The sequence below is a fragment of the Rattus rattus genome, chromosome 5 (assembly GCF_011064425.1).
Source record: "Rattus rattus isolate New Zealand chromosome 5, Rrattus_CSIRO_v1, whole genome shotgun sequence".
NCBI classification, from domain to species: Eukaryota; Metazoa; Chordata; class Mammalia; order Rodentia; family Muridae; genus Rattus; species Rattus rattus.
The window spans coordinates 3,944,172-3,967,580 of record NC_046158.1 but is presented as its reverse complement, the minus strand read 5'-3'; the positions used below and the strand labels follow the sequence as shown (position 1 = coordinate 3,967,580).

The 23,409-nt window shown below is 48.4% G+C and overlaps 1 protein-coding gene across 2 annotated transcripts; it reads left to right on the top strand.

The window, feature by feature from the left end:
* Positions 1 to 13,281: 13,281 nt before the first annotated feature.
* Positions 13,282 to 23,152, top strand: Exosc2 (exosome component 2). Of its 2 annotated transcripts, XM_032902810.1 has the most exons (9): positions 13,282 to 13,417; positions 14,550 to 14,651; positions 16,511 to 16,556; positions 16,682 to 16,771; positions 17,701 to 17,766; positions 18,531 to 18,599; positions 20,177 to 20,353; positions 21,168 to 21,296; positions 22,039 to 23,152. In XM_032902810.1, the coding sequence occupies exons 1-9, from the start codon at positions 13,296 to 13,298 to the stop codon at positions 22,117 to 22,119; spliced, it is 882 nt and encodes a 293-aa protein (XP_032758701.1). In that variant the 5' UTR covers positions 13,282 to 13,295; the 3' UTR covers positions 22,120 to 23,152. The 2 variants fall into 2 exon arrangements, with proteins under 2 accessions (XP_032758701.1, XP_032758700.1); XM_032902809.1 differs by lacking the exon at positions 22,039 to 23,152 and having other exon boundaries at positions 13,290 to 13,417; positions 21,168 to 21,601.
* Positions 23,153 to 23,409: the final 257 nt, after the last annotated feature.

The window sequence follows — 23,409 nt, the reverse complement described above, 5'->3', positions numbered from 1 at the left end:
CTTCTTATACATTGGTCCTCCAGGCACATTTCCCCATGTGTCCCCAGCTTCGCGTTTGTGCACCTGGGGATTCACACTCGTCACAGAAGCCACCCCTCTTTGGAAGTTCCCAGTGTGGCATGCATGGCCAAAGAAAGACCCTTACACTTTGGGGGTCATGGCACAGAGGGGCAGCTGGCAAGTTGGCTTACAGGTCCCATGACTTTTCTCCCAGGCTCCTCCCTTCTAAGCCTTCCCCTCCCCTTCCATGCACAGATATTAGACCCTCAAGACCTTGGGTAGTCCCTGCCTCACCTCTTCCCACCCTCCCTCCCCCTAACCCACTCCCCTTTTTTTTCTCTTGACCTAAGCTTATCCGTGCTGAGTCCCATTTCCCCCAGACGGCCATGGGTGCAGCGTTGACAGTCTCTCATAAGGAACGTTCATTTTCCAAAGACATTCTTACTGGAACCAAACTTCCAAGAAACCAGTAGGGTTTTTCAACAAAAAGCTAATTTGTTCTCTCTGGGTAACTCTGTTGGGCTGCAGAACCCACCTGGTGGCAATATTCTGCAATTGCAGCCCCAGCTGCCTCCGGCTTGCGCACAGGCTTATCTGCTTCTGAGGAGGTGGGAAAACTGTCTTCGTCACTAGAATGCCAAGAGAAGAAGCAGATGTGGTGTGTGATCCTGGAAAGTTTGCACACGAGGTGGAGGCCCCCACTGAGACGTTCTACCCCTTACGCTTGCAGCCTCAGCAGAAACTTCTAGCCCTTTCCCCCAAGAGCACAAGCGCCTCCCACCCCAACACACACACAAATGCACACATATTTTGAGGCAGTTTCTGTGAACTAGCCACATGCCTAGGCACTTGAACGTGTGCATTCCGAGTGTCTCCACACACTGCTGAGCCGAGTTCCCCCTCCACTTTCCCAGTGCCCTTTTGTTTGATGTCCCAGTGAAGTATGGACATAGGGAATCACGTGCATGTGCCATCCGGTCCTTCAGCAGCAAAGCAGGGTTTCAGCTCAGGTATCTGACCCCAAAGGTTGTGGTCTTGGCAGTCAGGCCACAAAATTCTGGCCAACCAGGGTCAATTCAGTTCAAAGGGCTTTATCCTCATTCCACAAGGACACAATGCACTTTGACCTTGTATTGAATGTCGACTTCTGGGTTTTGTGGTGTAGTCTTGTCCCTCCCATTCCCCCCTCCATACCTCCACGCCCCCCTTCTCCCTCCAAACCCTTCCCATACTCTCTAACTTCAAATCTATTGAACTATGGGAACAGAAAGCCTGGGGTGTGCCTTGCAACTGGCCTGCTGGGTTGTCCATTGGTGGGTCGAGAAGGTTGCAGACATTGGCTGGCATCACTAGAACCCAGGGCCTGCATAAGATAGACCAAGCACTCAGTCACTAAGCCACACCCAACCCTCCCATGTACCTTTCAGCCTAGCAAAACTCACATAATCTTTCTAGTGCTTTGTGTAGTCCTTAGGATAATTTCTGCGTCATGTTGTCTGTGAAGGAAAACATTTTCCTTTTCTTCCTTTAGAGTTGGTTTTGTTTACTTTTGAGACAGAGTTTCACTGCACAGCTCTGACTGGCCTGGGCCTCACTATCCATACCAAATTGGCCTCCAATGTCTTGGTTACTCACTGTCCTATTGCTGTGAAGAGACACAATGACCACTCGGCAGAAAGCAAATGCTTTCTAGAAGGAAGAAGTTTCTTTGTCAGTTGTTGTTGTTTTCAGACAGTCTCCCTGAGTAGCTCTGGGTGTCCTGGAACTCACGATGTAGATCCCAGAGCACTGTCTATTTGCTAGAGTGCTGGAATTAAAGATGGGTGTCCTAGTGCCTGACTAAATGAAGGCATTTCACTGGGGGCTTACTGACAGCGGCGAGGGGTAGCTCGTGATCATCGGAAAGGGAGGCACACAGCAGCAGCTGAGAGCTTTATAACCTGATCCACAGGCAGCAAGAGGGACACTGGGCCTGGTGCGTGCTTTGAAAGCCTCAAAGCAGGGGCCGGAGAGATGGCTCAGAGGTTAAGAGCACTGTCTGCTCTTCCAGAGGTCCTGAGTTCAATTCCCAGCAACCACATGGTGGCTCACAACCATATCTGGTGCCCTCTTCTGGCCTGCAGGAATACATGCAGGCAGAAAGCTGTATGATATATACATAATAAATAAATGTTTAAAAAAAAAAAGCCTCAAAGCTCACTCCCAGTGACACACCTCCTCCTCTAACAAGGTCACGCTTCCTAATCCTTCCCAAACAGTTCGTCAGCCAAGGACTAAGCAGTCAAGTATATGAGCCTGTGTGTCTGTGTGTGTGTGTGTGTGTGTGTGTGTGTGTGTGTGTGTGTGTGTGTGTGTGGCAGGGGAGATTATCGTTCAAACCACCACATCCTGACGCCAGAATGCTTTTATGTTACTTTATTTCTTTTCTGGTTTTTCAGCCAAACTCTTCTATATATCCTATGCTGGCCTTGAACTCACTAGGTAGACCAGGCTGGCTTTGAACACAAAGCAATCCTCCTGCGCTCAGCTTCCTTGAAATATTGAGATGAGTCATGTGTCATCATTCACAGCAAGTTCTCTCAAGCTTTGAAGTCAGGTAAATCTTCTTCTTCTTCCTCCTCTTCCTCTTCCTCTTCTCATTTTCATAGCAATAGGGACCAAGCCTCAGGCATCACACGCAGTAGGAATAGTTTTAATCACTCCAAGACTGACCCGTATTCTTTTTCTTCTTGGGAATCACAGTAACAGAGGATTCTAGACACAGGGCAATGGTCTGAGTTTGAAACCCTCCTCAGCCATTCACTGTGTGGTCTTGGGCAATGAACTAACATCTCTGGGCCTCAGGCTTCTCACATGGAATTTGGGATAACATTTAGTCTAAGGATGTCATAGGGTAACAGGTGTAAACAAATACAGTACATGAGTAGGTGCCTGGCACATAGTAGGTGCTCAGTAAACACAGGGTGTCTTGGTAGGTAAGTATGGTTATAGCTTTTGCCACCAGCAGCACCAGCCCAGTGCATTCCTCAGAAAGTGTTAATTCCTCTCTTCTTCAGACCATTCCTGTATTCTACCCAAAGATCTTCTGAACTAGGAGAAGCGATACCCTGAGTATGCCTTGGAGCTGGCTTGCTGGGACATGAGTCTGTGCATGGGTGGAGAAAGTTCCCGACAATCGCTGGCAAGTTGCCATGCCTGACTGCTTCCTTACATCATGGTCACCTCAGGGGAGTCTGGCTTCTTCCATGTTTGTTCAGAGCTTCAGAAGCAAGTATTCCAGGAGGGCAGGGGAAGCTACGTGGGCTGTTTGACTGGGCTTTGGTTGCACACAGGCCCTTCTGACATATGCCTCTAGGGAGAGGCGTGTGCAGGTCCAGCACATACAAGGGAAGGGATTGAAGAACTCTGGAACTGTGAGGTTTGTTTTTTTGTTTTGTTTTGTTTTGTTTTTAAGGATTTATTTATTTTACATATGTGAGTACACTGTTACTCTCTTCAGACACACCAGAAGAGGGCATCAGATCCCATTACAGATGGTTGTGAGCCACCATGTGGTTGCTGGGAATTGAAATCAGGACCTCTGGAAGAGCAGTCAGTTCCCTTAACCCCTGAGCCATCTCTCCAGCCCTGTGAGGTGTTCTTGATCCTGCTTAAATAACACTCAGTAAAACAAAGAGGGGAGGCTATGAGGTGAAGTGGAAACTTCCAGTTCTTAGGAAAGTTAGCTATGGCGAATGATGTTTTGCTGGGGCACACAGGCGAAACAATGTCTTGCTAAAGCAAACACAGGGAAGACTATTTTTCTGAAGTAGTCGTGGTGAAAGGATGTTTGGATCCAGCCAAACCATGAAGGAGTGTGAATATGATCCCACAGACAGTGGGAGACAAGCACTGGGCCTTGGTTTGGTTTGCTCTGCCTCGATATTCTTCGCTAAAGACATGCGTGCATTGGTTCCCCGTGCATTGTTGAGCTCAATTTGTGATAACGCCACCATTGAGAGAAGCTGGCCCAAGAACTGCTCATAAGGTTCCTGTGACAGCTTGCCAATTTTGTGGCCTTGCCTCAGGCTGGCTGGCAAGCCTGGCCGTCTCTTCAGGATTGAACTACAGCTGCCTGGTGTCTGCTTGCTGAAAGGACTGGGCTGTAGCTGCTGGTTTGTGCCTGGTGTCTGCCTGCCTAGAGGACTGGTCTGCAGCCGCTGAGTCGTGTTTGGTGTTTGCTACGGGACTGAACTGCTGCCCAAGGAGATCGAGTTTGCCCCCAAAGAACTACTGCTGAGCAGGTCTACTTACTCCATATCCTAACAACTTTTTCTAACTACACTGCTGGGTGGTGGGCTAGAGGAGAAATTGAACCCTTATTAAAAACAGGTTGCAAAAAAGGTTTGCCTACACCCTGGGGTCGTCCTCTGACCTCTACACACAGGTGCCACAGTACATACAAACCCGCACACACATAGGGGCTGTTTCGATGTTTGTAAAGAAATAGTACTGGGGTTGGGGATTTAGCTCAGTGGTAGAGCGCTTGCCTAGGAAGCGAAAGGCCCGGGGTTCGGGCCCCAGCTCCGAAAAAAAGAACCAAAAAAAAAAAAAAAAAAGAAATAGTACTTCAGTGTATATCCTTAGGTAGAAATATCTGGGGGTTGGGGATTTGGCTCAGTGGTAGAGCACTTGCCAAGCAAGCGCAAGGCCCTGGGTTTGGGCCCCAGCTCCGGAAAAAAAAAAAAAAAAAAAGAATAGAGAAATCTCTGTACATCTCTGCTTGGAAAATGAAGCCATTCTCTTCTGTGATTTCATCGGACCACGAAGCGAAGCCAGAGTATGGATGAGAATTCGCTCACAGAGTCCCAGGCTCCAGCCCCTACAGCCTCTCTTTTCACACTTCTTTAGATGTTCTTCTTGGCCATCGTCACACAGAACCCACCTGTCCACTCATCCCAACACCCCACGGCAAGGCTCCTTTCCTTCAAAGCTCACTCAGACGCCATCTTTATCCAGTGAGGCTTCTCTGGGCCTCCCTCTCCGCTCCCCCTATTATCTATAAACGTCTCAGCACCCTGATGGCTGGGGTAGCAAGGGACCCAGTTTTGTGGTCCCCAGAGCACCTGATAACTGCCTAATGAATGTTTATTTATTCATTCAGCAAATATTGCTTTCCCCTGCCGCCACCAGATTCGTGCCCACGCGGAGGCTCTGGTGCACTCAAGATTCGGCACACTTCGAATCCCAGCACTCAGGAGGCAGAGGCTGACAGGTCTCTGAGTTCGAGGCCTGCCTGGTCTACAGAGTGAGTCAGGACAGTCAGCTATATATAAAGGAATGTTGTCTCAAATGTTGTGTATATACATGTGTGTGTGCATGTGTGTGCATGTGTGTGAACGTGTGTGTGTGTGTGTGTGTGTGTGTACATGCCTCACATGTAATCCAGCCACCACCATGGCTGAGGAAATCACTGATATGATGGAAGTCAGTACTGTTGTACATGACATGCTAAAGACCGGCCTCATCTACAACACGTCAGGCATGTGGAACACATCAAGTTGGCAAAGCCTTAGACAAGTGTCAAGCCCATCTGTGTAGAAGTTAAGTCCAGTTCATCTTCCCAGCCCCATGATGCTAGAAATAACACTCAGACTTTTTTTTTTTTTTTTTTTTTTTTTTTTTTTTTTTTAAAGATTTATTTATTTATATATAAGTACACTGTAGCTGTCTTCAGATACACCAGAAGAGGGCATCAGATCTCTTTACAGATGGTTGTGAACCATGTGGTTGCTGGGAATTGAACTCATGACCTCTGGAAGAGCAGTCGGTGCTCTCCCATCTCTCAGCCCAGACTTTTTTTTTTAAAAAAGATGGTAGCTATCTTCAGACAACAGCAGAAGAGGACATCGGGTTCCATTACAGATGGTTACGAGCTACCATGTGGTTGCTGGGATTTGAACTCAGGACCTCTGGAAGAGCAGTCAGTGCTCTTAACCACTGAGCCATCTCTCCAGCCCCAGACTCAGACTTAAAATATGTTTATAAGTATCGAGGCCATATAGCTAGGCTCTACTCTGACTAGATCATAACTTAAAATAACCCAATTATTTTAACCTACATACTGCCACATGGCGGGTTACTGGTGCTCAGGGTGCTGTCATATCTTTCCAGGCTAATCCTCTGTGCCTTGCTCTATCCCAGAATTCTTTCTGCCTCCCAGATGTCCCACCTTCTATTCTACCCTTCCCTATAGGCCACAGGTTTTTAAATTGACAGATTTATCCATGCAATGCATAAAATCCTCTCTTTACGCATCTGTGTGTTTGCACCCAAGTGTGATGAGCCCATGTATGTCATGCTGGTGGGGGAACTTTGTGCTGAGCACCAAAGCAGCCTAATTAAGGTTGATGAAAGCGAGAAACTAGGGAAGTGGGTCTGCCTCTGTAAAACCAATTGAGAGGGGAAGCCACATAAAGTCGGGGAGGCTATTAGCTGGCTCAGCAGGGAAGGGGGCAGGCTCAGGCTTACAGTTGTGCATAGTAGGATATCATTGAAGAGTACTTCAAGTGCAAGAAATGAATAAATCAAGTTTTTGTCTAAACAAAACAAAACAAAGCAAAAATGTATTGAAGACTGTTTCAGGGGTGCCCAGCATTTGTTTTAATAAAGTGAGACTGTTAGACATGAAAATGACTATGAAGAAGGAAGAAATAGCCAGGCGGGGGGGTTGGGATTTAGCTCAATGGTAGAGCGCTTGCCTAGCAAGCGCAAGGCCCTGGGTTCAGTCCCCAGCTCCAAAAAAAAGAGAAAAGAAAAAAAAAAAAAAGAAAAGAAATAGCCAGGCGGGAGTGGTGCACCTTTAATCCCTTCTCTCCCTAGTTTGCTTTTGGTCATTATGTTTCATCTCAGTAATAGAAACCCTTAATAAAACAAGTTGGTACCAGGAGTGGGGTATTGCTGTGACTGACCTGACCTTGTTTAGGGGAGGACTATGGAAGGACTTTGGAACTTTGGGCTAGAAGAACCATTGAGTGGTTGAGAGCTCTGTGGGATGTTCTGTGGAAGCTTGGAAGACAAGATTGTTGAGAGCAGCGGGCTGGAGAGATGGCTCAGCAGTTAAGAGCACTGACTGTTCTTCCAGAGGTCTTGAGTTCAAGTCTCAGCAACCACATGGTGGCTCACAACCATCTGTAATAGAATCCGATGTCCAGCCAATAATGTACATTCAACCCCTACTCACTCCCTACTCACAAGGTGATGCAGGTGGGATACACGTGTGCCAACGGAGAGCTTATCCTCAGCAGTGCCCAAAGGGGGTGATATGCATGCCTATAAGCACAGCAGTTGGGAGGAGGAGATAAGAGAATCAGAAGTTCAAGGCCAGTTTTGGATTACATGAGACCCTGTCTTCAAACAGACAACTACCAAACCAACAACAACTACAACAACAACAACAACAGACCTGAAGTTTGGACCATTCTCAGAAAACATCTGTTTTTGATTAGGGGAGAAAGCAATAAACAAAGAAGAAGACTCGCTGTCAAGAAATGAGGCAGGATCAGTGTTGGAAGAGGGACTGCAGGGCTATCCAGGGGAGGAGGTCAGTAGCACCTTGTCCAGCACCTCTCTGAGAGAGGAGGGGCCATGCAGAAAAACCAACAACAAACCAACCTTGAGCTAGCAATGGGTAGTGTTAGTTCATGGAACCAAGGGGAGGCTGGAGTATCTGAGTGTGGGGCAAGTGTGAAGTGGGTGGTGGGGAGGGGAAGCGATTGGGGGAGGGGAGACAGGTCTGTAACAGGAGTGAGGTCGAGATGTGTCCAAACCCCAAAAATCTCATCTTGAGACCAGCAGAAGTTAGGACAGCTCTTTCCCTGTTTTGGGTCTGTATGCTCCAGGGCAGATAGCTCTATGACCCCCACCTTTACCACCACTGAGGCAGTCACTTAGTCTGGTGGCCAAATTACAGGTTTAATATCCTCTCTCCATATAAGGACACATCCAGCAAGCACCTGGAATTCCCCTTTATGCACATGAACCCTTTCCCAGCACCACATTCAATCCCTATTCACCCCCCTAGGTTTATATAGCCCTATTACCCCTGAATAAAGAGAGCTGGAACACTGAAACCTGCTTCAGCCACTTCACTTCATCTCTCCAGCCCTACACATTAACTTTTAACTCTCGGAAAAACCTCCAAAATAAACCTTTAAAAAAAAAAAGGGGGGGTGGGGCTGGAGAGATGTCTCAGTGGTTAAGAGCACTGATTGCTCTTCCACAGGTCCTGAGTTCAATTCCCAGCAACCACATGGTGCCTCCCCATCTGCAATGAGATCTGATGTCCTCTTCCGGTGTGTCTGAAGACAGCTACAGTGCACTTATATGTAAAATAAATAAACAAATCTTTAAAAGAGAAGAAAAAGAAAAACCTCCAAATCACAGGTCATCTGGGCATAAACTTGCGGTTACAGCATTCACGTAAGAACAGAAAGGGGCTAAACGAGTCAGAGTGATATTCATATTTTTAACTCGTCTTAAATTTGCAAAATCTCTTTATTAAGCTCACCCAAATATCTATTTCTTCAATACTTTTCAAACTTTTTTCTATATGCAATGCTGATTCCCCTTGGAGCTTCCCTCAGGGCTCCCTCACAAGCCTGAATTCTATCTCTTAGAACATGTACCCTACTTTCCTTAGGCAGGCAAACGCCAGGGGGTCAAATCAGTATGTTCCAATCTTTGCAGGAAGGTCAGTTCACTAATCCAATGGACCCCTAGATGGGTCCAAACTCTTCTAGCCATCCTCTATCTTTTTTATTATGCACATATCTTCCAGTTTTCCCCAATACCATGTCTAAATGCAACTGTGCTGTGGAAGTAGCTGACTGAAGTGACGCTATCCAAGTTCAGCTTAGGCAGGGAAGGGAAAGGCAAGGGAAACTATGGAGATGTTAGAGGGAAAAGGAGACCCTGACTTGGGAATCTTGTTGAAGCTTCTGTTCAACAGAGAAAGAATTCCAGTAGTTAATATCTGCTTCCGATCCTTCCCAGCTTAAATTTACAGTTTTCGGGACTACCATTTACAGGGTAAGGACTCTCTAAATCGGTTGTGCAATCCTAGTGGTTCCTGCTTTCACCTTATCAGATCACGGTTCCATTCAAATCATCTTCAGAGACACTCTAGAATTTTTTCCTCCAAGACTGTGTTTCTCAGTGTAGCCCTGGCTGTCCTGGAACTCACTTTGTAGACCAGGCTGGCCTTGAACTCAGATCTGCCTGCCTCTGCCTCCGGAGTATCAGGACCAAAAGTGTGTCACCCACGCTATAATTTTACTTATCAAAAGAGAGGGGAAAAAAGGGAGTTTTTCTAGTATCCATTTGATGTGTAACTTGAAAGTCAATTAACTGTGATCCTCCCTTGAGGGGCCCACGCCCACACCTAGGTATGTCTTACTTTCTGAATACCTCTCTTTTTCCTAACACAACCCTTGTGCTTAAGGGCCTTATTAAAATGTCTTTGATAGCATTTTCAATCCTGTTTCCCACTGGTTAGTCTTGCGATTATTTTCTGTGTCAAAGCCACCAACCCTTGCTTAGCCTAAGTCAAGCTTCCTAAAAGATTAAGGGAGTCCTCAGACTGCCGAGGTGACAGCGTGGAGCTGTCTCTCAAAAAAAAAAAATGTGTCTCAAAAAAAATGTGCAGAACAGAAGACACATCTAATGCTGACCTCTGCCCTCCGTACACATGTCCCTGCACACATATGTGCACATCTAAGCATAAATTAAACAAAAGCACAGTAAACAGAGCAGACCTCATCTGCCATTGAAACCACAGACTTCTGGACTGCACTTTTGCAGATCCTGAGGTGGTGAGGGTGCTGGCTGGGAGGCCGACAGCCTGACTTTGATCCCAGGAGCCTGAGTGTTGGAGGGGAACTTGCTCTTGCAGGTTGTCTGGGATGTGGGTAAACGCACGCACAAACACAAGGTATCAAATACATGGGTGAGCACAAAACAAAACCAAGCGAAGCATAAGTCCATGTGTTTAAGATGCTCCAATCCCAGATGTGCGGCTGTTTCTAGGTGCCCACTCCACAGCTTGCTGCTGAAAGGGTAAGTGTGGAGCAGAGAGAGCAGCTGGGTGGAAATCTGAGTTCTAGACCCAGCTCTAGGTTTGTTTTGGAGACTAAGTAGCTTCAGGCAGTCATTGGAAACAGCATGACCTTTCCTTGGATGGGCTGTAACATGTAACATGCTTGTGGAACACTCAGCACAGGGCAGAGAGCACCACCACTTAGCATAGAGGCAGAGAGCACTCAGCACAGGAGCAGTGAGCACTCAGTTCAAGGACAGTGAGAACTCAGCCCAGGAGCAGTGAGCACTCAGTTCAAGGACAGTGAGTACTCAGCCCAGGAGCAGTGAGCACTCAGTTCAAGGACAGTGAGTACTCAGCCCAGGAGCAGTGAGCACTCAGTTCAAGGACAGTGAGTACTCAGCCCAGGAGCAGTGAGCACTCAGTTCAAGGACAGTGAGTACTCAGCCCAGGAGCAGTGAGCACTCAGTTCAAGGACAGTAAGTACTTAGCACAGGAGCAGTGAGCACTCAGCACAGGGCCAGAGAGCATCTGGAAAATGTTTGGTCAGTGGTGAAGGCTCTGAGGAAAAATTGGTAGCAAATGGAACGAGGCCGGCTGCTGCTGCTACGTAAATTCTAGTCCTTCCTGGGCTTCAGTTTCCTTCTCTATCATTAGGAATCCACAGTGTCATCTCACTGCCACAGGTCCTGTGCTGTGAATGCTAGGAGGATGAGCAGGGCGGAGTCAATGTCTTTCCCTGAAGGATGAACCTGGACAAGTATTTTGGTCTAGAGACCCTCCCTGAGGCTGCAGCTTGGGTAGGATGTCTTAAAGGACACCACCGCCCTCTTATGGCCACGGCTGACTTAACAGTTGGACTCTGGCTGGCTTCCTCCAGGCCTGAGGGAGGGTAAGGTCCTGGCTGCTCAGTGACTTCCTGTCATTGACTTCCTTGTAAGGTTGGTTTTCTTGATAAATGTAGTTGTGAGAGTTGGTTAGAGTAAAGAATGCTGACCCTTTGGAGATTATAAACAATTGGCCAGATGTGTCTCTAGGAGGGAAAGGGCCAGATTTGCCTTATTTCCTGCTCACAGTATGTGGGGCCTGTCTGAGAGTCTAGTTTCCTTTAGAGTCCACCATTTGAGTGGAGAACTACGCCGTTGATTCTGTGAGGTTGAAATTCAATGTGCTGAGGTAAGGTATGGTAGTACGCGCTTCTGGGAGGTCCCAGCATTTGAGAGGCAAAGGTAGGCAGAGCTCTGTGAGTTCAAGGTGTACAAAGCAAGTTTAGGCTAGTTAGGGCTGCATAGAGAGAATTTTTTTTTGGTTTGAAAACAAACAAAAGACAAATTTAGTGAGCTTCCAACCTTGCAGGGTCAGGGGAAATGGGGATCAGTGAATGATGGGAAAAGGGGAAATGCCTCTCCTAAATAGAAGGCTCAGATAAAGCCACAGGAGACGCCTGCCGTATCTACCCTCCACTACTGAACAGCACCCACTCAGGTGTAATTGAATATAAGCAAAGATCTTTGTACCCTGTGTGCACGTGGCCTCCTTGGTATAGAAATGTGAACCTGTTTCTAGTTGCAGTGTGGCTCAGCCCTTAGCTCACACCTTTAATCCCAAACAATGAGGGTAAAGTTACTTTGTAAGAAGGAAGCATGTTTGAAAGTGATGTCTAATTGAGTGGCAGAAAAAGTGACAAATCAGAGGAAGATTTGACAGAGTAGGATATGCCCCACTCTCATGAGGAGAGGCTACTTAATAGAGAGGAAGGAAGCACTTTTATTTCCAGAGTTTTGCAGAGATATATTTAAGAGAGAACGAGTAAGACACACATAAAGACAGAATGAACCATCGAATGAGAAGGAGCCAGAGGATTAGAAAAGATTGCTGGAGTTAGTTTGAGGCCAAGCAGAGGAATTTAGAGGCCGAGAGAAAAGACAGATCTTATAAGTCAGCTGGGAAAGGTGTTGGAGCCAGAACAGCTGAGTTGAACCAGCCAGAGATCTGAAAGAATTGGGAAGGGGTGAGTTTATTCAGCAGTAATTCAGAGAGAGAGGCCGAAAACAGTCTAGGCCTAGATAAGATCGTACAGAGGCTAGAAGCTTCCAGAACTAGACCTAGGATAGCAGACAAGGCAACAACTGCAACAGGAGAATAAAAGTTACATTTATATCTCACTATGGATTGGCTCGTCACCTGTGGCTGGCTTTTACAACAGTGCCTTTCAGAAGAGGTCTTTACTAAAGCACACTAAAGCCATAGGAGCACTAGGTGAGGACCCAGACCAGCACCCAACGGTCAACTCCACTGTAGAATACAAGGCCCCCTAGAAACAGTATTCAAAGGGCTCTATCTTCTGCTCAGATAGTGGTTTGGAGTTGGATGGCAAACTCAAGGTTCACTTCTCAATCTCTAGACTTGACCAACAATAAATAAAATGATGAAATTGGATCGTTTGGGTAAAACCTCATACAACTGAGCATGGCGGTTTACACCTGTAATCCCAGCTCTTGGGATAGAGGAGGAGGAGTTTAAGGGCATCCTGGGTTACACAGCCAGTTTGAGACCAACCTGGATGACATGAGACACTATCTTAAAAAAAAAAAATTCTACAGCTGGGCTGGGTTCAGAGGTGGAGAGCACTGGCTGCATTTCCAGAGGACTTTGTTTCGATTTTCAGCACCCACATGGCGGCTCACAAACATCTGTAATTCCAGTTCCAGGTGCTCCAACACCCTCTTTTGGCCTCTGTGGGCATCAGACACTGGAGTGTACGGAGACAAACATGCAGGAAAACGCTTTTACACATAAAACAACAAACCAATCAGATGCCAAAAGCACCACTCGCACCACCACCAAAACCACAACCTACTCAAACTCATGTAATCGTAGCGTTTGGGAGGTGGAGGCATGAATCTCTGGAGTTCAGCAGGGTTATTCTCAACTGTACAGTTTGTGGCCAGCCATACACGGGGCCTTTTCTCAAAATACAAACACCAAACCAAATCAATTCCCTTACAAGTCATATTCCTTTACAACGTCTTTCCGCGGGTGCTTTCTTGCCAATAGTAAACATGGCAGCTTGGTACCCTCTTTTCTTCGAGTCAACTTAATAGTTGCCAATAGTTAACATGGCCGCCACACTATACATTTCATTGGTTGCTTCTCTGAAGGTGGGCGGGAATTGAGGCGACTGTGCGGAGCTGCGCCTGCGCAAGTCATTGGCGCCAAGATGGCGTTGGAGATGAGGCTCCCCAGGGCTCGCAAACCTCTCAGTGAGAGCTTGGGCCGCGATTCTAAAAAACATTTGGTAGTGCCGGGGGACACGATCACCACGGACACAGGCTTCATGCGGTACGTGAGGATTTGGGGGTCCCAAGGCCTCAGGAGACGGCTGCAGAGCTCTCTGCACGTGGCCCGCTGCCCGGGAACCCAGGCCTCCTGTCCCCTTGTATCTAAGTCACCGAATACCTGGGACACCTCAGAGCATCCTCCTTTCCGAGCCTCATGCTTCTGACTCCCTGCATCTTGGGTGCTCCTCTGTCAGTTTCTGATTCCTCCTTTGATCTAAGGTGTCCCTGAACTTTTGAACCCTTATCCTGAAACGCAAGAGTTTTGAGCCTTCCTGGGGAGGGAAAACTGGGGGGGGGGGGCTGGGAGCAGGACCCTTCTTACAACCCACTGAAGAGACAGTGGGTTGCTGGCTTGGTCATTTCTTTCAGTGTTACCTCAGCGACGAGCCTGACTTTGAAGCAGTGATTTTCGTGGGGCGGGGGTTGAGGCAAGCATACTGTACATACTGTGCATAGATGCACCCAATAATACAAACTTTCAGGCTAAGTCGGAATTTGTGGTGCTTTGGGCCTGCTCTGGAGTCGTGCTCTCCTTAGCTGTAGCACCTAGCTAAGGCTGATACCCTCACCTGGAAGACAGTGGTGACAACAGGAATTGGTAGAATCGGGAGTATTAAGCAACTGAAAAGTGGGGGCAGGAAGCAAAATTCAGCAGTGGCCTGAAAAAAACCTAGTTGTTTTTTCTTTCTGGTACAAATGAGATTATGGTGTTTATAGCATTGCCTCTAGACTTTACGTTTAAAGTATTAGATGACAGGTATCTTAGGATTCATTTCTTCATACTTGCAGCATAAGTTCAACATAGTCCCTGTGGTTGGGGTACCAAAGGCGGGGTTTATCATCTACCAAGGAACAATAACAGTAAATGCCACAAGAACGTCGTAAATGCAGAGGAAGGGGGAGAAGAGGGGTGTAGTTGGCAATGGGGTGGATCAGTGGGGATCCCTGTGTTGCCTGGGATGTGCAGTTCTGTTGTTGGAAAGTGACATTTTTTAAGATGGGGATGTCCACGTGGCTCTGCGGAGTGCGAGGCAGGGGGAGCCTGTTAGGTTCAAGAACCATGTTCTAGATGCTCCTATGTTACCTCCAGTGTAACACTGCTATCCTTTCTTTGTGGTCTTGTCCTTGCACAGGGGCCATGGAACATACATGGGGGAGGAAAAGCTCATTGCGTCAGTGGCCGGCTCTGTGGAGAGAGTGAACAAGCTGATCTGTGTCAAAGCCTTGAAAACCAGGTGAGGACAGAGGTGTGTATGTCATTCTCGGAGCATCTGGGTTGTACACAGGCCTTCTCCGTTGTCTCCCCATGTCATCTCAGATCATTCCTGTCACACGCCTGCTAGGTTGGATGTGCCTGTTTGTCACAGTTAGTGCTGGCAGCCAATTGACACAAAGCTGGAGTTACCTTGGGAGTGGGAACCTAAAGCTAAGAATTGTCTCCATCAGATTAGCTTGTGGGCATGTCTGTGGCAGCATTTTCTTCATTGGTAATTGATATAGGCAGTGTCACCCCCGGACCAGTGGGCTTGGGGTGTGGAAGGATGAGCACTGTGCTGCAGGCCTTTTATCCTAGTACTTGGGAGGCAGAGGCAGGCAGCTCTCTGTGAGTTCAGGGCAGGTCCTGGGGGGGGGAGAAACAAGAACCTGAGTCTGGGAAGCAAACCAGCCAGTAGTGTTCTTCCACAGACTCTGTCTCAGTTCTGGCCTCCAGGTTCCTGCCCGGCACTCCTCCGTGATGGAGTGTAATCTATAGGCCTAATAATCTATAGGCCCTTTCCTTCTCAAGTTGCTTTTGGTTGTGGTATTTATCACAGCAACAAAAAGCAAACTAGGACACCACAGAAGGTGTGAGTTTCAAAGGTTTCCTCACGTCACTTGATCCCTCCAGGCGTTGGGCTTTCCTTTTCCGCATCATAAAGAAAATAACCCAACTCAGGATTGTTCATTCGGAATTCAGTGACTTGCTACAGTAAAGTACTTACACACAGGGCCCAGGACCTAGAAGAAGCCCATAAAGGTGTGTCCAGAAGGGAAGCAATGAGCCTGGGACTGAGTAGTCAGGCGAGCCGGAGCTGTGGCAGCCAAGTGGTCACCCTGCCTGGCAATGACAGTGAGGACTTGGGCTTCGTACTGTGTCAATTGGGAAGCCCTTGGAAGGGATCAAGCAGAAGAGAGCTGTGATCTGACCTACGTCTTCATCACTTGCTGTGGTTTTCATGGAGACAGTGAAGGGGGGACAGGGCATATTTAGGGAGCTGGGCTGGGGAACTGTATTCATCTGAGAAATGACCGAGTGATGGCAGGCATGGCCCTCAGCAGTGGCTATGTCCTCTGTATGCCTTGCTTTCTGAGTGTCCTTTGAAAGGCTGTTGCAGTAACTGATGGGTTTAAGGAAAGCTAACAGAAGGAATAGAGGTATTTTTAGTTCCGTTTCCAGTCTGGATGTCTTTGTTTTCCTCACACATTTGGAGGTGCCTTCAGCAGAGTTTGTGCTGTGCTCATCCCAGAGTGTGACAGGCATCAAGGTTTCTGCCTAAGCATGGGTGGGGTGAACACTTACTGAGCTGGGGATTATGGGAGAGAGCAGTTTGCTGTGGGGAAGGGAAAGCAGCTGCTGGCAGAGTTCACCCCGAGTTTGATATTTTTACAAGTGTTCATGAGCCTTTTGTATGGCTATCTGTACCGGATAGCTTGGTGACTCCACCTCCCAAGCGCTGGGATTATGGGTAATTCCCCACCATGCCTACCTCTCACCATTAAAACTCGTTGAGCTCGCTGTAATTGAGGGAGCTATGAGCAGAAAAGAGACATAGTCTGATGCCTGGGCCTTAACAAAGAGCATTTCACCCAGGGTGAGGGACCAGCCAAGTGCCTGAGCAGGCAAGCAGTGTGGAGATGTAAGAGCTTGCAATGAGCAGTTGCCTTAGGGATAGCTAATGGAATATATGTGGAGAGATTCTGAAGTTCCCAGGTCTGAACAGTAATTACACACATTTACCAAAAATGATGAAGTCCCTCTGTTTGTTCAGCGTCAGACACTGCTTGTTCCGGTCAGCCGGCCGGCTACTGAGTAAGCTTCTGTTTTCTTTTGCAGATACAATGGAGAAGTCGGAGACATTGTGGTGGGGAGGATTACTGAGGTAAAGTCAACGTTCCCAAAGTGAAGGAGGCTCAGGGAGGAGCCTTCATTCTGTGAAAGTGTGAAGAAGAGGCCCTTTGTTTCTGGGGTGACTGAGATGCTACCCTATGTTTGTTTCCCTCCCAGGTCCAACAGAAGAGGTGGAAGGTGGAGACCAACTCCAGGCTGGACTCCGTCCTGCTCCTCTCATCCATGAACCTACCTGGGGGAGAGCTGGTGAGTGTTCGCCTGCCCTGGATCTGTTCCTGTGAGCTGTGGTGCCTTTGCTCCACCTGAGAAGTCGCCTCTACATGAGGTTGTCACTGTTTTGTCATGAGTCTGCTATTTTGATGAACACAGGTTTTTCTCCTGGCCCTGTGCTCTCAACACGGGCAGCAGCTAGTGTTCAGCTGGGGTTCAGTGAGTCCAGAAGCACCCGCGGGCAGGCTCCCCGGAGGGAGCTGGGAGGAGGCCCCGCACCTTAGATCTCATTGCTGATTTCTTTTGCTGCTCCGGCCTTGCCGAGGGAAGGTGTCCCTCGAAGGCTCGCCTTAGCAGGCTTGCTTTTTTTTTTTTTTTGGAGTGTGGGGCTGGTGGGGTTGAGCCAGGGTCTGGAACTCACAGATGTCTGCTTGCCTCGACCTCCCAAATGCTGGAATTAAAGGCGTGTGCCACCATGCCACTATGCCCTGCTTGTCCTTAGTTTTCAGTGACTTGAATGGCACTTGGTCATTGCAGGGAGTGACAGCCTTTTGCCCATGCCATGGTTCAGCCTGTCATAAATGTTGGAGAGGCTCCCTGAGCTGGGTCCCATGGAGAGTGCCAGATTAAAGAAAGGATGGACAACTGAGTCCCTCAGGGACCTTATGGATGGGTGGAGGCTAGGAGATAAGGGAGCTGTAGGGCAGCAGGAGAACGAGGAAACACAGAGGACAGTTGTTCCTTGTGGGGCCTTGGAGTGAGGTTGGGGACTCTGAGGTGAAGGGAGATATGAGAGACAGCCTGGTTCGGTGGGTAAGTGGGGAGACAGGCTCAGTCAACTGCACAGGGTCTGACAACTTGGAGGAGGGTCCCAGTGAGGAGAGCCACTGTCCTTTCCCTCGCTCCCAGCAGCAGTTCTGGCTGAGAGGGGCTGTGTCATGTGCTTGTGCTTCTGTGTGTTTCAGAGGAGAAGGTCGGCGGAGGATGAGCTGGCCATGAGAGGCTTCTTACAAGAAGGCGACCTCATCAGTGTATCCTGCACCTTCCTTCTGTTCTATAGGGCTACGAGTGTGCTTGCACTCTTGTCTGACTGGGGGAAGCCTTGCAGGGACGGAGTCGGGGGTAACATGCTCGGGGCTCTGCTGCCGCTGTGTTCGTTCTCCTTCGCTCAGAACGATGCCTTGGGTTTTGTAACTTGTGATCACGGTGAAGACCCAATGGTCTTTCCTTTCTTTTTAAAAAGGGTAGCCCAGGCTGGCTTAGAACTCACTGTGTACCCCAGGCTGGCCTCAAATACACACATTACTGTCTCATTTCCTGAGTTCTGAGATCCAGGTATAGACTATCATTCCTGCCTGTGTCCAAATTGAGGGAATTTGGATGCAATTAAGAAAATTTAGACCCACATTTTCTTTCTTTATTTAAAAAAATATTTGGTCATATTTGTGTGTGATCACTGTGTGGAGGTCAGAGGACAGCGTATAGGGATTGGTTCTCTTCTCTTACCGTGTGGTCTGAGGGACAGAACTCACCTAGTCAGGCTTGATGACAGCTATCCACTCAGCCACCTCACCTCATCTAAATGATGTGAACATACAGCCATGCAAAGATTGTTTGTATCAAGATACTCTTGCCAACCAGGGGGAAGCTGAGGTCATAGTGTTGTCCTTTATAGAGGCCCATAAAAGATGGCCAGAGTGACCTGCTGGTGGTGGTGGGGGGCGGGGGGGGCTGCAGGCAGGTGGCACAGGTGTGGGTTTCCAAGGCTACCGTTGTTCCTTCATCACATGAGTAGGCGGAAGTCCAGGCTGTGTTCTCCGATGGAGCTGTTTCTCTGCACACGAGGAGCCTGAAGTACGGAAAGGTAAGTTGGGCTTTGAGGCTTCAAGTTCAGTCTGAATCCTGTGACTCCCTGGCATGCTGGCCTAATGACCTGGTATTAGCTGGGTGTGGTGCCATGGGCCTGTAATCCCAGCGCCCTGGAGGCTGAAGTAGGTGAATTAAAACTGGAAGCCAGTGTGGATTACACAGAGAGACTACCTTCCTGCACAACACAGAACCCAGTTATTTAGGACTAGTGGCCTGCTGGGCTAGGAGACTTGTGCTGCCGGTGGAAGGTGTGATTGGTATCCTAAATTCCTCTCCTTCTGAGGAGCCTGTTCTGGCAGAGCCCCTCTGCTGCTTGGGGCTCTGAGACTGTTCCCTCTGGGAGATGCTCAGCCCAGCATTGAGAGACTGGATACATGTCCGAAGAAACCACGTCTACAGTGCGGTCATCATAGGGCCAGCGAGATGGATTTCCCATCTGAGCCTCTAGATGAATTTTGCCTGCTTCCGTAAGGTTCCATTATTGAGGTTTATTTTAAAGATAGCTTGCTTCCTAGGACACGTTTGTTTCTTGGCTCTTCATTTTCTGAGAAGAATAGAAAAGCAGTGTCCTTTAATGAAGTGGCAGCTGTCACCATGTTCCTGAATATGTTCCTAAACATGTATGTCATGACGTAGGTAGGAGGTGGTGTGTGTGCTGACCTTCAGCCTGGTGCTGTAGACACTTTCTTATTGTATGTGGACTTAAACTGACCAATCCAGTGGACCACATTTTGTGGGTGGCATGGGAAATTGAGGTTAAGATCTACACTAGAGTCATGGAGTGAAACTGCTATATGGCCAATGGGAAACTCCTCGTCGCCTCTAGTTTCTGTAACGGCCAGCACACCTACCTGCTCTGGATAGAAGACAAAGGGAAGTGAGGAGTATTGACAGCTGCCTTTTAATTAAAACAAGCTGCCTGGCGATGGTGGCACAGGCCTTTAATCCCAGTGCTCAGGAGGCAGAGGCAGAGGCAGGAGGATTTCTGAGTTCAGCCAGCCTGGTCTACAGAGTGAGTTCTAGGAGAGTCAGGGCTACACAGAGAAACCCTGCCTTGGAAAACAATAGATGGATGACAGACAGACAGACATGTGCGAGAGGACATCTTGCAGGAGGTGGCCATCCCTCACCATGTGAGTTCTGGGTATGAACTCGGCTTGGCAGGCTTGGCAGCATGCGCCTTTACCACCATCTTGCTAACCTGATTGCCTCCTTCCCTGGGATAAGTAAATAGCTATGGGCCAGAAATGTTTTCTGCAAAGTGCATGCCGTCCGTGCACTGGGTGACTGCAGCGCCCATAGGAAGGACAGTGGTGGGGCACGCCAGGTTGTGTATTATGGAGCCTGTTTGCATTCATCTCACTGTTTCTTGCTAGCTCAGCCGGCTGGGTGTTAGTGAGTCTCTTGCCCCAGCCTCTCAGAGGCTGTGCTCCCCCTACCTGGTTCCTGATCCGTTTCTTTTGTTGTTTTGGGATGGGGTTTCATGTAGCCCAGGCTGGCCTTAACCTCCCAAGTGCTGGAGTTATATGCATGAGCCACTCTGCCTGCCTGTCTGATGGTCTGTCTCTTTAGCTAGGTCAGGGGGCTTTAGTCCAGGTCTCTCCTGCCCTGGTGAAAAGACAGAAGACCCATTTCCATGACTTGCCATGCGGTGCCTCAGTGATTCTGGGTAACAATGGTTTCATCTGGATCTACCCGACACCCGAGCACAAGGACGAGGAGGCGGGGGGCTTCATTGCCAACCTGGAGGTGAGCGGACATCCTTTGGGCATTTAGCAAGTCAATAGTCTTGTGCCACCTAGGATGCTTTCTAAGAAGTGCAGTGTTAGGCGAGTCTGTCATCGTAGAGCATTGTGAGTGAACTCAAAGGTGTTGCAGCATCTCAGCGGTGGTGACTTTGGAGGACACCTGTCTGCCTGAGCTGCAGATGCCTGTAGTGTGGCTTGTGGTTTGCTCACTGTCTAGTACGCTGCCTGCAGAAACTGCTGTGCTTTGAAAGGTCTGAGCTAGAGGGTATTCATGAACACCTGAGTCTCCTCTTCCCTAAAGAGACAGACTTGGTGGCTTTGAACTTGAGCTTTGCTGGTGAATGTCGCAAAGTTTCAGGGTAACGGCCACTGCAGAAGTAACAGGGGACTGGGGATGGCTTAGTTGGTAAAGCACTTACATTGTGAGCTGAGGACTTGATTCAAACTCTAGAAACCAGGTGACAACGTCAGGTGTACTGGTGTACATGTAATCCCAGTGCTGGGGAGGTGGGGTGGGAGGGCCCCTGGGGCTTGCCGATAAGACCCTGTTTCAGAGGAGGTGGATGGCTTTCTTGGGATGGTACTCGAGGTTGGCCCCTGACTTCCACGTGCATTTGAACTCATGAGCATCAGTATACATGAAGTTGTACATATACACATTTAAAAAGTAAACAATTCCACAGTTGGTTGTTTGGGGGACATGGGGTTCCGTGGTGGAAATGTGACTTCTCTCTTCTGTGGCTCCTGGGACTGTTTGCCTATTTGGATCCTGTTTATATTGTTTTTTTTCCCTTTCCCTTTGTGTCCCTGTATAGCCAGTATCCCTTAGTGATCGAGAGGTGATCTCCCGGCTCCGGAACTGTATAGTCTTGCTGGTAACTCAGAGAATGATGCTGTACGACACCAGCATCCTGTACTGCTACGAGGCCTCCCTTGCACATCAGGTACTCCACCCAGACTCCTCCCTGCATGTGGGCCGCTTCTGTGTTTCTTCAGTGTTCCACTTTCCTTCCCATACCCAGTGGCTGGAACTGGCCTGGAGACGACCTTAACGAGTCTTGCCACCTTCCTGAGATATTTCCAGTATTTTCAGTGTCTAGTCTCATTCCAGGAATTTAGTTTATCATAGGATGCCAGATAGGATATTTTTTTTAAAACATAATAGCTTTCTACTCTTATCATCCCTGTCCCAAAATTCAGCCATCTTCTTCTTGATTTTTTTTTTTAAGTTCACAGAAGGATTTTTCTTGATTAAAAAAAAATTATATGTATGGGTGTTTTACCTTCATGTGTGGATGGATGTCTGTGCACCGTGTGTATGCCTGGTGCCTGTGGAAGCCAGAAGAGAGCATCAGATCCCCCGGAACTGAAGTTACTAGCAGTTGTGAGCTGCCATGGGGTACTGGGAATTGAACTCAGTGTCCTTTGGAAGAACAATCAGTGCTCTTAATCTCTAAGCCACCTTCCAGCCCTCAGGTGTCATCTGATGGACAGCTCCGTTGTCAGCTCTCCCAGAGCACCTTGCTGGCTGGTTTTCTAAGCTAGGTCTGGAGCTGGACCAAGCACTTGCTCGGTCTTTGATGGAGTGCAGAATGCAGAAGGTGTATGCTAGCCAGGCTTCATCCCTCATTTAGCTGACTTGATGGATGTTTCTGAATGAACACATTGCTTTCTGTTTTTCTTCAGATCAAAGACATCTTAAAACCAGAAGTAATGGAGGAGATCATGCTAGAAACACGCCAGAGGCTTTTGGAGCAGGAGGGGTGAAGACGAGAGCTGAGGGATGGGACTGTGCACCTCTCTGGACCAGTGTTGGGAGTGAAAAGTCTGCCATGTGGTCCCCAGGGAGGATCTGACAAATAGTTACTCACCTGCAGCGGTCTACAGAGCCAGCCCTGTCCACTCCTGTTCTGAGACAGAGCTGGGGGAAGTAAATGGTGTGTTTGGGCGCTTGGGTCCCAGTACAAGGGGGAGTTTTAGGTCTTTCAGAGCACAGTGTCCCAACCTGATGACTTACCTTGGACTAACTTGGAGAGTTTGTCTTCCCATCACACCACACAATGCCCCCATGAAACTGTCCTGGTGAAAAACATGGTTGGTGGGGATCTATCTCAGGGGTGGATCACTTCCTAACATGTGCAAGTTCCCAGGTTCAATTCCCGGCACTACCCCAACCCAGAAAACAGAAGACCAGAGACAAAGAAAGGCCTCAGCGCCAGCTCGGATGGCGTCCTCCCACTTCCACTGCCTCCCTTAATGCACAAGTGTGCGGCTGGAGAAGGTGGTAGAGTAGGGCCAGGGGCAAATGGATATGAGAATAAAGGGAGCCTGCAGCCTCTGTTGGAATCTGAGTCCCACCGTGTGTTCCTTCTGCTGGCAGGTTCGAGGGGTCAGATCCTCTGCCTGGGCCTCCTTCCCAAGCGAGCTGTTTCTTCTCTTAGCATCTCAGGCCCTCCTTCAGCATGTCTACTGGCAGGAGCTGTTCTGAGACATCCTGCGGAGCGCCTGAGCTCCTGCCTGTGAGAGTGTGTGCCGTCACTGATAACAGAGAATGAGTGTTCTGGGCCAGTAGTAGTTTTTGGTGCTGTGACAAAGAAACAGAAAAACAATTGGAAAAAGCCAATTGTGGGCTGGAGAGATGACTCAGTGGTTAAGAGCACTGACTGCTCTTCTAGAGGACCTGAGTTCAATTCCCAGCTACCACATGGTGGCTCACAACCATCTGTAATGGGATCTAATGCCCTCTTCTGGTGTGTCTGAGGACAGTTACAGTGTACTTATATATAATAAATCTTTTTTTAAAAAAAGCCAAGTTGCTTCCATGTGTAATTGGCATGGTGTATTAACTTTTTAGTAATAATTTAAAAGAGACAGGATAGCAATCCTTGGCATAGAGTGCCAGTTTCTATGCTTTGTGTCCTTCTGACGATTTAAAAATGGCTTGGCTGGCATGGTGGCACGGGCCTGTGATTCCACTTGAAGGCAGAAGCAGGAGTCGATGCCAAGCTGGGTTACACAGAGCATCTCACTAAACATTACCAAAAATGGTGTCCTGAT